The sequence below is a fragment of the Tiliqua scincoides genome, chromosome 6 (assembly GCF_035046505.1).
Source record: "Tiliqua scincoides isolate rTilSci1 chromosome 6, rTilSci1.hap2, whole genome shotgun sequence".
NCBI lineage: Eukaryota > Metazoa > Chordata > Lepidosauria > Squamata > Scincidae > Tiliqua > Tiliqua scincoides.
The window spans coordinates 24,358,017-24,373,573 of record NC_089826.1 but is presented as its reverse complement, the minus strand read 5'-3'; the positions used below and the strand labels follow the sequence as shown (position 1 = coordinate 24,373,573).

Sequence of the window (15,557 nt, the reverse complement as noted above, 5' to 3'; positions counted from 1 at the left end):
TAACACTTTCCTAAAGCACAAATCAGAGCTACAGGAATCCTACACCTCACTGCCATACCTAAGAGGAGGTTCGGGGAGGGAATGCTTCAGGCAGTCACCCAGCAGGGGGCGGCTCAACATCCTCCCCCTTCCCTGCCACCTGTTTTTCCCCCCCTTCAGGCCTGTTTACAGGGCCTTAGAAGGCCTTCTGAAGTCTCTGGAAGGCCTAAAAGCTTCACTTATGGTTTTCGTACCTGTGAAAGGGACAAAAGGGACGCCCTGTGAAAAGATCTCAGAGAGCCTCAGAAGGCCTACTAGGGATGGAGAGGCCATGCACAGCCTTTCCAGCCCTCAGAATGCCTAAAATAATCACTTCCGGTTTTCGTCAAAAACCAGAAGCGACGTTTTAAGCTTCTGGGCCACATTGGGGGGGGCAGAACTTTGAGGTCCTGGATGGCACAGGGGCCAGGATTGCAATTGCTATACCTTGTATTTTAGAAATTGCTTGACAGGTAGGCGGAAGACTATTTCACAAGGGGGGGATGTCAGGAGTCTGCTCTCAAGCTCAACCTTACTTCTCTTGGGATTGTGGCTTGTATTAGCAATACTTACCATCATTAACTCTGTAGCACAGATTACATTTCCATCTCCTTTGGTCAATAAATGAAATGAAGGGGTTGATATATGTTCTGCATGATCTACACCTCACAATGGTGTTTGATGTTATTACAGGTAATTGCTAAGGAAGAAAAGTAAATCATTTAATTGTCAAGGAAAACATTTAAAGATTTCTTAATATGTTCCTACCCCCAATACACTTTAAGCTGCCAACAATAAATTCAAGTCTTCTATTCATTGTTCAGACATTAAATACAATACCAGAATTATGAAATCCTTACCACTTGCATAAAATCTCGCTCTGGAGTTTTTGCTTCGAGACAAAACAGGCTTACAATCAGATAGTGAAGCTACAGTTACATTTTAATAAAATAATGTTATATATTCAAAACAAGTCAAACATTGAAAAATTTATTCCAACTTGTCTATACTAAAATGTGGGCATTAAAAGTAATTTTACCGTTAGATCTCTGAAGGGATGCAGAAGCAATCCCAAAGGAAGCTTTGCTTTGTTTAGCAAAGATTGAGTCTGTGGAATATTTGTCAAAGTGCATCGAAATGAGCTGAAATAGAAGAAAAATCATAAGCATTCATGTAGAAATTATGATCCCAACTATTATTTGTTCTACAAACAAGAACAAGTGCTCAAGGGCCATCATGTTATCCAAATAACCAGAACTAGCACACAAACCTCTACATGAGGGGAAGTGGTCAGACACCGAAAGCAATGTTCAGTATTTGTTGAATAACTCATCTACTGATGGTTCCTCAACAGCAAGCAAGCAGTGCAATAACCTGGCCAAGAAGTATTCCAAACAAACATCTTTTCAATCTTTGACATATTCCTGTGTAGGCTTTCATGATTTTGATTTAATTTACTATGTAAACCACTTTGTGAACTACTCTTGTTGAAAAGTGCTAGCTAAATGAATGAATGAATGATTTTGAGCCTGCAACTCCTAGCCTTCCTCTCAAACATGGAGCAGAAGAAGTGGGTCAGAGCTGTCCCAACAGTTGCCGGCAACTGCCATTCTGTCTCCAAAGTATGAAAAGACAACTGGAGATGGTTTGGCTGCCACATTGCCTAGGCACCCTGCTCCACAGAGGCTGGACTAAACAAACAAGCTTTTCTCCTCTTGAGCAGGAAGGAGAGGCAAGGGACATGTTTGGCCATTGCTCAGCTGTGATATTCCAGAGTGCTTCAGCTGACCAGTGGCCAGAAGGAACACCCCTTCTCCTCTACCTTTCCTTCTTGCTCTTGTGGTTTTCATCAGTTCCCAAATTCTGCACTAATATACTTTGATTTCTTACATGAATCATATGTACAATTCATATTATTAACTGAATCATTAGTTCAGTTTACATATGTAACAAATGTGTATTTTATGACCCAATTATGATATGAAATCAGTGTACAAAACTGAAAATTAAGCAACGCCAGATGGGCAACTTCCACATTAACACAGGATTAATTTGTAAATTAAGCCAAACTATGGTTTCACATTCTCAGGCTTGGGTGCTGCCTTCTCTCCACACATGCTCTAATTTTCTCCTTTACTTCCAGATCTGGGCAATCTAGAAACTTTTGCTTGCATCAAACCATGGTTTGAAGTGGATTTCCAATCTTGTGGAGGTCAAGTGCACACCATAGTTTGCAGATTGTTCCTTAATGGTAAACTACTGATTGCTTGAACCAGAGCATTGGAAGGGAAGCTGGTGCACACAAAGAAAGAGGGATTGTGTGACCACTAGGCTCAGCCCCAATGGCTAAGCTATGATTTGGCTAGTATGTTCAGACCACTCCTCAGTATTCAAGACAGCCAAGAAACAATATCCTCAATTTTCTTTAAGTCAAATATTCGAATGCATCATCTGCAGATGGTGCACCAATATGGTTCAGTTTGGTACATATAAAAATGGTACCTCATTGGTTAGAGAAATGATTATTAAAAGAACCAGGATACTCGTCAGTGACTCTTCCTCACAAGATGACCAATAGACATAAAAGACTATAAAGCATGCCTAAGACTGGAGACCGTATACTTACTCTGGGCTGCAGTTAAATTTCTTCAGGTCCATGTTCAAATTAGGCACAGGAGCTGGAATTGGAGCAATAGGCAGAATATTTCTATCTTGAGTAAGATTAACTGGTCTCAAGCTCTCTGGTTGCTGCATTTGCTGTAGACCTAGTCCTCCAAGGCTAGCTGATAGTTGATTCATAGTTGGATATTGCTGGAACAGAACACTTAACATAAGCATTTCCTCTAATCGCATCAGTATTTGGTTCAAATGGGCCAAATCTCACAGAATCACTTCTAACAGAACAACTCTTCACATCTGATTCCATAAGCCATTTTTGCTTCCTTCTTCAGCATTTGTACCCTCAAGAAATCTGGCCCGGGGCATAGTGAATAATGGTGAAGATTCTTAATAGATCAATTGCCAGATTCACTTACCTAGACTACCTGTGGAATGTATTTGTACACCTTTTGATAATGCTTCAGACACAGGTGCTCCTACCTTTCTAGTTAGACCAGGGTGACTAGTCTCCGCAATGAAAGCGCTTTGTGCTACTGCATCACGAAGTCATGTGATAAAACAACCACAGTCACCCCAATGGAGAATTTACACTATAAATTGGATGGGGCAGTAGTCCCTATCAGTTCGGCTCGACCTCTCAGCAGCTTTTCATGCCCTGCCTTGACCATACAATTTCTCTGAACTGTCTGTCTGGGATAGGGCTAGGAGGATCTTTTAACATTGGCTCCAGTTCTTTCTAAGGTTGTGTTAGGAGACACTAATTTAGCACCACGGCCTCTGACTTATGGTGTCCTATGGGGTTCACTCCCGATGTTATACTCAAAACACCTAAGAGAAGTCATGCAGACATTTGGAGTTAGCTGTCATCAGTATGTTGAGGGCACATTGTTCCCTCTTTTCCATCTTGTTCAGGGACACAAGAGGTCCTGAAAAACTGTTTGAGATCAGGGATGGGCTGGATGTGGATGAATAGGTGAAAACTTAATCTTAAAATCAAAAGTGCTCCAGTAATAATCAACCAGTCCTAGGTGGAGTTCCTCTCCACCTGAAGGGTCCGGTTTGCAGTCTGGATGTGCTGCTAGGTGCTCAGTTCAGTGCTGTGGCCAGGAGTACTTTTGTTAAGCTTAGGCTGGTGTACTAGCTGCACCAGTTCCTGAAGAAAATGGACTTGGTCATGGTCATGGTCATGCACGCCTATGTTACACCTTGCTAGGATTATTGCAATATGGGCCTGCTTTTGAAGACTGCTCAGAAATTACAGGTGATGTGGAAAGAATTACAAACTTTCGTTGATGGGAAGAGTTGCTGCAGTGAAAATGAATGTTTTGCCTAAAATAAACTTTCTTTTCCAAACAATCCCTGTAATTTTGAAGCAAGATATATTTAAAGATATTTATCAAATTATTTCAAAATTTATTTGGCAGGGAAAGAAACCAAGAATTAAAATGAAGGCCTTGCAAGATGTGAAATGAAGAGGAGGCATGGGGCTTCCTGACTGGTTTTTATACTATAAGGCCACGGCGCTACTATGGATTAAAGGGTGGATTATATTAGAAGATCAAAGAATGCTTAAACTGGAAGGACATGATCTTGAATGGGGATGGCATGCATTTGTCTGGTATGGAAAAGCAAATGAATATAAGTGATTCAATAACCATATACATCTCTGTTATGGATCTGGGCTAAAATACAAAGACAGATGTATATCAAAATCCCCCGATGGAAGGCGCCACTACAAGCATGTACCCGGTCGAATTTATTAGAGACAACAAAAATGCTTAGATATGAAAGTTTATTGAAGAAAGATGGGAAATTAAAGACAAAGGAAGAACTGTTAACAAAGGGTGTGGAGATGGATTGGTGGACTCGCTTGCAACTTGATTCAAAATTTGGGAAAGATAAACAAGAAGGATTCTATTCAGAACAGATGCCATTTGATAGCATACTTTTAGAAACAAAAGAAAAATATATTAAAAGAATGTATATGTTCCTATTGGATTTTGAGATGCAAGAAGAAACAATAAAAGAATGTATGATAAAATGGGCGCAAAATATAGGCCATAATATTTACCCCTGCTAATTGGGTAAGAGGCACTTTTTCAAGTGGGTGCTCCTTTTTTTTTAGCAGGGGGAGAGTAACTGGCACACCTCCCCCCAGCACTGTCTGTTCTAGTGGCTGTCTACTGGTATTCCTTTGCTTCTTTTTAGATTGTGAGCCCTTTTGGGACAGGGAGCCATTTAGTTATTTGATTTTTCTCTGTAAACCGCTTTGTGAACTTTTAGTTGAAAAGCGGTATATAAATACTGTTAATAATAATAATATTAATAATAATAATACATTAGAACAATGGGAACAGATTTGGAAATATAATGTAAAATTTACTAGAGCAACAAATTTTAAAGAAAATGTATATAAAATGTTTTATAGATGATACATGACACCAGTAAAACTGGTAAAAATGAACCAGTATATATAAAAAAATTGTTGGAAGTGTAAATGTGAGGAAGGGACATTTTATCATACAGGGGACACGTAAAAAAAATGCAAGTATATTGGAAAATGGTAAGGAATCTAACACAAGAGATTGTTGGATTTATGATACCGCTGAAACCAGAGTTATTTCTGCTTAATATTACTTTAGATATTATAGATAAAGAAAATGATGTGTATTTAGTTATTATGTGTATTTAGATATTAACTGCTGCGAGGATTTTATATGCTAGATACTGGAAGGACACTAAAATTCCAACAAAAGATGAATTAATAGAGAAAATAATGAATGTGGCGGAAATGGATAGACTTACAGAGATCTTGCATCAACAGCGCAAACTGACACAGATAGAGCAATGGAGACCATTTTATGCTTGGTTGAAAATGAAGTTGTAGATGTATAAGACAGGGCATTTAGATGAATGCATTTTACACATGATATATTACATATGATATGATATGACAAATTACATTAAGGGGCTAAACTAGAAGAGGAACAAGATTAGGAGATACGTATTGATTGATTAGATATACTGATATATGATTGCCTGCACCCTCCAATGGTGTGTTTTTGTGTGTGTTTTGTGTGTGTTTTGTGTGTGTGTTGGAAAACAAAAATTAAAAAAAAAAGAAATTACAGGTGATGCAAAATGCCACTGTTAAAGTTCTGATTGGAGATGGCTTGCAAACCAGGCTGAGATTCTGCTAACTGAAGCAAAAGAACCAACACAAAATTAATCTGTCTCGAATTCACAACACCTGCAATTCCAGCCCAAGTTTATCCATAATAAGCTATGTAATGCTTACTCATTCACTTAATTTATTGCAAGCTACATGAGACTAAACAACTTTTATAGAAATATTTTCTAGTCTCTAACCTGAGGATATTGAGACAATCCAGAATTATATCCAGCATTGCTGGGCTGTGTGGCAGGTGGCGGCAGAGGTGGTGTTACATTCTGGTAGCCAGGTTGGAGAGCAGGGTACCCATAGCCAAAAGGCTTAGAGGTTTTAGACATCTGGGGAACTGAGGAAACAGGAGCTGGACTACTCGTTGTAGAACGTGCCTCTAAACAGAAAAATATTCTGTTTTTAAAACACTATTTTGCTCTTCAAAAAGTAAGCGCCAAAATGCAAGTAGCTGAATATATAAGATAGTATGGTGTATCTGTCATTAACAAAGCAGATAAAGTAGACTTCAGTTAGATATCTAGTTGTACTGTACCCACTGTTAAACATCAGTATTTCATGCAGAGAAATAAAATATTAACACAATCCTTTTTTTAAAATAAGAGCCCATCCATAGGCTTAATTATCTCTAGTTCGTAACTAGTACAACAATTTTAAATTATTTTTACATAAAGAATGATTTCCTGTTATCCTTAAAGTAGAACAGGAGTACAATTTTAAACAAAGAAAACAGTAAGGTATTATACCTGGGATAATTTCTTATATATTTCACCTGTGCAGCTAAAGAGATTATGGCCCCATTGACTGTAGTGGGATTTGTGTCAAATTTAACTGTGCATACATTTACAGCATTAATAGTATAAAATCAAAACAAATCAGTAAGCTGAGCAGAAGCCAAAATGTATGAAATAACAACCCTTGTTACATAGACAAATGCCAAATATACTTTGAGTACAATAATTATGTTTAGGATTCTGTTGTTGGACAACTCCTTTGTAGTTTGATTTAGTGAATTATTTGAAAGGCATGTTTGATCCAGCAATCTGAACAATATTGAGCATGCATTATTTTATTCTGAATTCTTAGCAAATAGTCTACAGATGTATCACATCTCTGACTGTATCAGAGTCTCATGTACGCTGCATAAAGCAAAATGCAATCCTATGCACGCTTACTTGGAAGGGAATTACACTGTGGGACTTATTTCCAGGCAAGTGTACATAGGATTGCCACTTTAATCATACAAACTTTTCATATACAGCCCTCAGCCTTAAGAAGGTCAAATCATTAAACATAAACGACAATATCGAAGCCGAACAAGAATAATTCACCTTGGTAGCCACCCCCTTCAAGTGTATCATAATTGTTGATCACAGGTGAGGCACTGCCAGATGTGGAAGAAGTATCAATAGCTAGAAAAACATAAAAACACACACCATATATTCATCCAATTGATATTCAAATGCTGTTGTATCAATACCTGGTAAGAAATTATTGGGTACACTTGGGTACGTTACAATAATAATCAAGACCTTCATATGCCTAGGATAGGATTTTAGTTTTTTCATTTAGACATAAGAGCTGACAATTCTGATACTTAGTGTCTATTAAAAATGCTTCTTACATGCAAGTTAACAAGGATAAAACCTGATTTAATAAAAAATATCATAAGAGACAGTTAGTGACATTAGTTGATTTCCACACCAAAAGTTTCAAACCACTTGGTCTATCTCATGATTTCCCATTCAAGCACTTCTAAGTCAGAGGAAAGCATGAACAAAAGCAGAGTGGCCCCTAAAGTCCATTGGTGCTGTAAGAAACTGGACCAAAGTATTTGCGCATGTGTAGTCACAGGAGAGAGAAGGAATACTCCTAGTGCTCAATTCTAGGTACAAACTCTCTTGCTCCCACTTCATTCCTTGAACTCTTGAATTCAAAAAAAATCATCTGCTTCAGCTACAGCCATTTTGAGTTGCCTCTAAGATAGACCCTACTCACACCATGTGCCCATTGTATTAACAGGGATGCCTATAAGAGCGATAGCAGTGTAAGTCTGGTACAACAAACACACCAAAAGAAGTACTACCACATCTTAAAAGACACAGACAGAAACACTTTGGAAACATGGGAAGCAGTAGTGTAGTACGAGGCATTTCTATGAAAGTTCGTATTTGAAATTTATATAGAAATGTCCTAAATGGTACCTCCTGAATTTCTTGACCTTTTAAGTATGAAGGGCCAGTTTTAGAGAAGGTAGCTTAAATTGCTCCTTGTCAGGTAGGTAAATAGGGTTCAGCTTGTCAGAGCTTAGAACAGAGTGAAAAGGCAGAGCTTACTGTTCCCTTTAAGCCACGAGAGCGTGCTCAAATTCCATTAAAGCTGAGCTTCATCCTGCTCAGAGCTTGGCATTCCTGGAAGCCCAGCAATGACATCAAATGTCCAGAAACCCCAAGGAAGTGCTGCACAGAAGGGAAGCGATCTGTACAGCACTGTGGACGCCTTAGTGGGAATACCGGTGGTCACAAAGGAAAATAACTGAAATGTTTCACAGCATGACCTTCAAAGTGTGAGTTAACTGTGGAAGAGACTGTAACCAAGAACTGAGGGTTTCTCCTTACAGCAATTCTTGCAGGTGTCAGTATGAACACACTGTTATGTCACTCTTCCTCAAAGGTGCTTAGGGTAGTGTACAGCCATAAAAGTACGACTCCTTTATTTTATTCAGAAATGTAACCAATTACTATAGTTTAAATGAGTTGGTTTCACTTGAGAGACTAACCTTCTTTGTATTATGGGATCACCCAGATTACTGCATGGTTGAAACATAGCAAATTGTGCTGAAAACTAAAAGGAACTTGAAAAAGACAGACATTACCTGTCACTTGTCAGTTTGCTTTTACCACTACATTTCTAGTGTTTAAAAGTGAGCCTTGACGTCTGTTTCTATTATTATTAAGAATATTTATATAACACTTTTCATCAAAAAAGTTCACAAAGCAGTTTAGAGAAAATCAAATACAAGTGGGGTCTCGCTATCCATTAGGGATCCATTCTCGGAACCCTCTCGAATACTAAAAACTGCAGATAATGAAATCCACTGTTTTGATCCCTTAAAGCCTCCAAAGAGGACTGGTCGGACTGTGCTCTGGTTGCCTCTGGAGGGCTTTCTGAAGCCTGTAGAGGCCACACGTATCCACCCTCAGCCTCTGCAGACTTCAGAATGGCCCTTACAGGCAAAAAAAAAAAAAATCTACTTCTTGTTTCCCTTGGGAAACCGGAAGTGATTTTTTATGCCTTTTAAGGCATTGTGAGGCCCAGGGAAGCCTGTAGACACAATTCCTCTAATTCATTTAGTTTGTGCTCAGCATTTCTCCAAAGGTTCCAGGATAGGTTGAGAAAAAAGACAGAGGAATTAACCAACACGATAAATGTGATTGTCACAAGTGAAAAACAACTTCCTAGCAATCCTGACTGTGTCTCTGTTGCTGCTTTTAGAAGCTGATTGAAACTCGCAACAAGCTGATAATCTCTTAGTTCAGCATAGGGTCAGTTGATATACAGTAAAAAGGTTGTGTTCTGGGCTCCTCACATGTAGCTCAAAATTAATAAAGTCCAAATTGCACTGAACATTTCTGACATCCAGAAAATGCACACTCTCTAAATAAGACAGCAGCTTCTTGTTTAGAGCTCAGGCTCCCTTAAGGGTTTGTTTTCAGTAAGCAGAATGGCAGACAACACTGTTTGCACTAGTTAACTGCTGGTCTTTCTTTGGTTTGCAGATCATTCACCTTACAAGAACTCGAATTATTCAGAACTGAATTTTTTGGACGCCATTTGTCAAGTTAAAACAAGTTTTTGGTGTATCTAGGAAAAAATAGGTAGTCACATTATGGTGCAATAGTGATAGCTCTGTATTATGACATCCCACCATTTGTGTCTTGCAGCCTCCTGTATTAATGCACACAAACTTGGTTTTGTTCCAATATATAGGAAAAAGACAGTTTCCCTCTGTCAATGCATCTTCTCCATTTTCATTTACATCAACAAGAAAACAGAGAACATACAATGACAGGGAGAACCAGTGGCGTCACTAGGGTTCGCGTCACCCGCTGCAGGATGCCAGCGCGTCATCCCCCATGCAGTGGGTGGGGCAAAACCCCGGGTGGTGGGCGTGGTGATGTACCATCGCCCCACTCCCACTGGTTTTTTTGGTTGTACCTTTTGATAGAACAAAGATAGAACACATTCTGCATGAAATTGCGCATTGATTGATATTTAACATGATGGTATTATTCTTCCAAATTGTGATTTTGGTCACTAGTGGTATCACACACACACACACACAGGGTGTCAACTTACTAACACCTTATTGCAACATTTCTCAAACTTTTAGCGCTGGGACCAACTTTTTAAAAAGACAATCTGTCCAGGACCCACCAGAAGTGATGTCATGGTAGAAGTGACATCATCAGGTAAATTAAAATAAATAAGAATAAATAGAGTAAAACAAATAATTAAATAAGCAGAAGCCAGCCCTGTTCCACCAAATGAATTTCCTCTGTGGCCTGCCTGCAATAACACCCCCCCTCCAAAACCAGTAAGGTTTTCAGCCCTACCCAGTGCCCAGTTCAATTTAAGAACTTCTGTTTAAACCAGATCACTGTCAGAATCCACCTGGCTTTGCAAGTTTCAAAAAGGTTCACCTTATCAGCTGAAGCCTCTGTTTTGATCCTTTTTAGTGGGGGGGAGGGGGAGGCTGCCTTCTGGAGCACTTGTTTAGCTCCAGGTGCATAGGATCAGGACCATTCTGGTAGCCGTGCACTCTCCTTCACCTTGATCTTCCACAGCAGCCAAGGCATGTTTGCTTACTCTTGAGTAAACGCAACCATGAGGCTTAGTTTCGCTTTCCATAGGGCTCAATACATTCATCTGCTTGGAGGGAGGGACTTCCTTCTCAGGTGTTTTTGGGGGCTGCATTCATTGGATCAGGACCATTCTGGTGTTGGATTCCTCTCGGCCTGCCCTTTCTGAAGGACTAAGGCATGTTTGCCTCCTCACGAGTAAACGCACGATACGGCTCACTTTCTATAGGGATCCATGCATTTTTTATTCTCTGGTTTTTTAGCCATAACTTTTGATAGAAAGGAGATATTTCACTCTGGTATTTTGCACTGCATTCCGCTCGAAATTCCACATCCACCGGTATATAACATGATGGGGTTACTCCTAACCACCGCTATTTTAGCGTGTTACCCCAGTGCGCGTCATCCCCCGTGTGCGTCACCCGGTGCGGCACACACCCCCTAGCGATGCCACTGGGGAGAACTTTCAACTATACTGGAATGGACCAAGTTTGTGTGCATTACTTTAAGAAAAATGCCAATTGGGGAAAAGAAAAGGCTTCACATCAGTGTCTTAAGAGTTCTAAAACTACCAACACTGGCCTGAAGGCACAGTCAGATGTGCCAAATTGGCAACATTCCCATACACTACCAGGATTCTTGTGATATACATATGCCTATGCTGCTTAACACCACTACATCCCGGATTCCATTAATGTGGCAAAGGATGAAATATTACTATTCAAATTACTGGTAAACATGCCATTTCTATCTCTCATTTTTAAAAATGCCTATATACTACAACTCAGGGTGCAATCCTAACTCGCCCTTGGGCTGGCGCAATCCCTTTGCACTGGCCCAGGAGGGTCGCAAACGTGCCATAAAGCATGTTTGCACCTCCTCAAGAGTCAGCTGGGCCGGCACAGGAACATGTGCTAGCCCATGAAGGCTGAATCCATGGTCAGGGACGCTTGCGTCGGCCAAGCTCGGACGATGCAAGGGCTTGGCATGGACAGGAGGAGGTGGGAGGGAGGAATTCCAGGGCAGGGGGTTCCCAGAGGCAGGCAAGTGAGGAGTGGGAGGCAAGGCTGGGATCTAGCAGATATGCCAGATCCTATTCCCTGTTCCCGAGCAGCGCAGAGCGGCTTCCAAGCTGCTTCACTTTCCTCAGACTTATGTTACCTCCAAAGGTGAAACAAGTCTGAGGAGACCCACTGGGGCTGTGGTGACTTACCTGGGGGTAAGGGGAAGAGTTTCCTCTTGCCTCCAGCTGAGCCACTTTGGGGCCCTATCTTGTGCTGGATACCTGTTCCAGCGCAAGATAGGATTGCACTGTCAGATAATGAATTAAGGCAGCTTAACTGTAATTTTTGTTGCTAAGCGTCTCAAAAGTACATTTGATTTAAAGGTTTACCTAAGGTATTTAACTGAAATCTGTCCATTGCATTCAAATTGCAACAGAAAAAAGCCACATGAAACATACAGTCAAGCATATTACCACGCAGTTTCACATATAAATGTTTGTCTGCACAAGAGGATGAAAAAGCTTAATTATTCACATCAAAAGATATGTATTTGGCCTATTAGCTACCTATAACCTTCTCATAACTGAAAAAAATGCCAAAATTTTGTAGCTTATTTAATGCTGAAGTAGTTTGCAACACTTTTATGTTTAAAATGAAATCCAAGGAAGATAAGAAGTTGTGTAGCATAACAAGTGCTGCAAGAGCAACAGTGACATTTACTGGAAGTTATGATAACTTTCTAAATGCATGTTTAGACTTTCTAAATGCTTTCTAAACACAACTTTCTAAATGCTCCAGCCCAGCTCACATGATCCAACGAAGAAACATTAGAAACGTAAGCAGAACATGCACTGAGCCCACACGCTTCTTCCTCCGTTTGGATGCAAGGCTGTGATGACAGAATCCTGGTTTGTTAAACCACAGTGCTGCAAATAATCTGAACACAGGAACTTGTATTTAACCATGGCTAACAAACCAAGATATGACCCTGGCTTCATAATTGCTATTTAGATGACACAAAGAGCTGTGGCTTAAGCCAGGATTTCTCAGGAGCCAATCATATGAAAGGAGTATGTGGGTTGGAGATTTTTTCTCTCACACATTTCCAACCCAAAAACCATGCTGTTGGATCATGTGAGATGGGTCTCAACATAAGATACATGCCCAATCTTTTGATTTTAATGAAAAGCAATTTCTTGTTGAGAAGCTCTCCACTACTCTTCTACACTCTGAGCTTGTTCACCTTGAATTACTTTGCAGAATCTAATACCTATCATCCTACCTAGACATTCTAACTGAAGACAAGAATTCTAACTTTCTCTTCTCTGAGCAGAAACAACTTACAGTTGTGTGGGGGTGGGGGAAGGAATGAACATCACTGATCAGTCCATAACATGGAGCGCTCTACATGCCACAGAATCCTACTCTGGAGAGTCCCCAGATCTTCCAGAGTAATGTTCTGTTGGATATGGTGGGCTCCTGGGTCAAGAAGGGGGTAGGGAAGTTTGCTTTCATATATTCCTTAGGATAAAGCCTTCTCATTTTGTAGTCCACGATACAAAAGAATCATGGAAAACTCTTCAGGGAGAGACTGCTGCTCCTCAAAACCAAGAAGGCAAAGATTATTAAGCTTCTATTATGAGAATGAATATGTATTTCAGAGCCCTTTAAAAAAAAGTTGTAGCTTCCAGTAAACAAAAGGAAGTAGAATAATGCCAAGAGAATTGGGTATGAAAAGTGAGAAATAGTGGTGCAAAGCTAAAGCAGACCTGCTTCCTCATCCTCATCATCCTCTTCCTCATCATCTGAACTTGATGACGAGGGAGTTGCTGGAGAGCTAGCTTGATTATTAACATATCCACCATACTGCATGCCTGTGAAGTGGAAAGCACAAACATAAGAATCAGACAGACAGGAAAAGTGAGAAATTGAAAGCACAAATCAGAGCATTAAAAAGTGACAGCAAAACCAAGCATTGGAAAAGGCATCTTAACATAAAAATCAGTGAATTATTTAATCAATTCTAGTAAAAAACTATTTTTAAAGAAGTTTAGCAGATAATTTATTGCTATGGTTTGGTTAATAGTGGACAAAGAAATTTAGGCTGCAATCCTATACATACTTTCCTACAAGTAAACCCCACTGAACACAATGGGACTTACTTTAGAGTATACACGCATAGGATTGCACAGTTAGTGTAATTAGCACACACATAATTTATCACCCAGATATTGTTTTAATAAAGACTAATAAAGTCTAGAAATTACAAAACAAAAAATAGCTATTCAAAAGCAAGTTTAGAACCTATTTTTAAGACTAAAATATCAGTCTGACACAAGCAGCGATGACTTTACCAATAGACATGAATCCACATAAATTCTTTGCTTTCCAAATAATGCCAATTACTCTGCATGACTGTATACAAACAGTGATGTAAACTTATTTATAGTTGAGTATGATTCACTAATGGAGAATACATGGGGCTGTTCTGTATAAGCTATCTAAAGGTAGTCTCCCTACATAGCTTTCCAACCACAGCAATGCGATTCCATACACTTGAGCTTTCCACTAATGGAGACAGTATCTATCGAAGCAGTATGCATGTTTTAGAATACACACTGTGGCATGAAAGTTATGATTAAAAACTCAAACTTCAATTACAATTTTGAATCTGTCTTCAGCTAAATAGATACACATGACCATGATTTTACACTTGGCAGTTAAATGTTCAAATAAAGTCTTCAAACATTCTCTAGGATTCACAGGATTGTTTTTGTTATCATTCATATACCGTTTAGCAAGAACTGAACATATATGTTCAAGCACATATTTACTCTATGGTGTATTAGTCTCTACATAAGTGCACATGCAAAATCACAGTACAGTATACAAGGCACAGTAGTTAGGCAGAGCAAAGACTGCAAACCTATGCAGTTATATGGGTCTAAGTCTCATTGAACTCACGACCTATGTAAATCTGCATGCAGTCAGGCTGATTAGGTGGCTGGGATGGGGGAATTTACCACCCAGAACACTGGCTGTTGGCCTCTAATAAAATAATTGAAACATTGATAGCATGCTTATTTCTACTACTAGTCCTATGCCACTATAGACAGTGTGACCTCTTCTAGCACACCTATATCTAAAGAAAGTCATCCAAGATGAACAAAGCCTGTCCCTCCACCAGTCTACTTCATAGGTGAAGGAATGTTTTTTGTTTTTAAAGGATGCTTGCTACTTAAGTAAACTTATTATACAACAGCACATCAGTATGAACTTAATATCCTCAAAAAACAATTTCATAACACCACTGGCTAATGGAGAAGAATTTTAAGTAAACGTATTTGATTCTAAAGAGTTTTCTTTTTTTAAAAATTTAAACGTTTTCTTAATAATCACTTATTAATCTGAGAATGCTAACTGATTCTTCTAATGTCTTGGTTTACATTAAGCAACAACATTGGTTAAAAATATACAAGGGCTATTTTGAAAGTACCACTTACTGTTAAAAAAAAACACACAAAATTTAAGGAACAGAATTTAATACTGCTCAGAAGTTAAATACCATGGCCACACTACTTCTCCATGCATTCTCCATCTGAACTGAGGCAATTGTCATGTTGTGGGACAAGTTTCTTTATGGAATTATTTATGGAATAAAATTTATGGAATTCTTGGAATTTATGGAATTCTTGGAATTTATGGAATTCTTTATGGAATTCTTTATGGAATAAAATTTATGGAATTCCCCTTTGGATTAGGGTGTTAAACAAAGCCCTGGAGTCTGTTCAAGGTAAATTTCTGTGAAAAATCTTGAGTCTTCCAAACTGTGTAGCTTATGCAGCCTTATGTCTAGAAACGGGCCAATCATTG

General features: G+C 39.2%; 1 protein-coding gene across 3 annotated transcripts in view; it reads right to left on the bottom strand.

Annotated features, from left to right (window-relative positions):
• The window catches only part of SEC24B (SEC24 homolog B, COPII coat complex component), a 51,926-nt gene that overhangs the window by 21,563 nt on the left and 14,806 nt on the right, over nt 1-15,557 (bottom strand). For 2 of the 3 annotated variants that reach the window (XM_066632399.1, XM_066632400.1), the window contains 5 exons: nt 7,150-7,230; nt 6,007-6,197; nt 2,645-2,829; nt 1,058-1,160; nt 592-718 (listed from right to left, as the gene is read on the bottom strand). In XM_066632399.1, the coding sequence (XP_066488496.1) occupies nt 592-718; nt 1,058-1,160; nt 2,645-2,829; nt 6,007-6,197; nt 7,150-7,230 (687 nt within the window). Of the gene's footprint in view, nt 1-591; nt 719-1,057; nt 1,161-2,644; nt 2,830-6,006; nt 6,198-7,149; nt 7,231-13,453; nt 13,559-15,557 lie in introns of all 3 variants that reach the window. The other variant, XM_066632398.1, reaches the window with a different exon arrangement.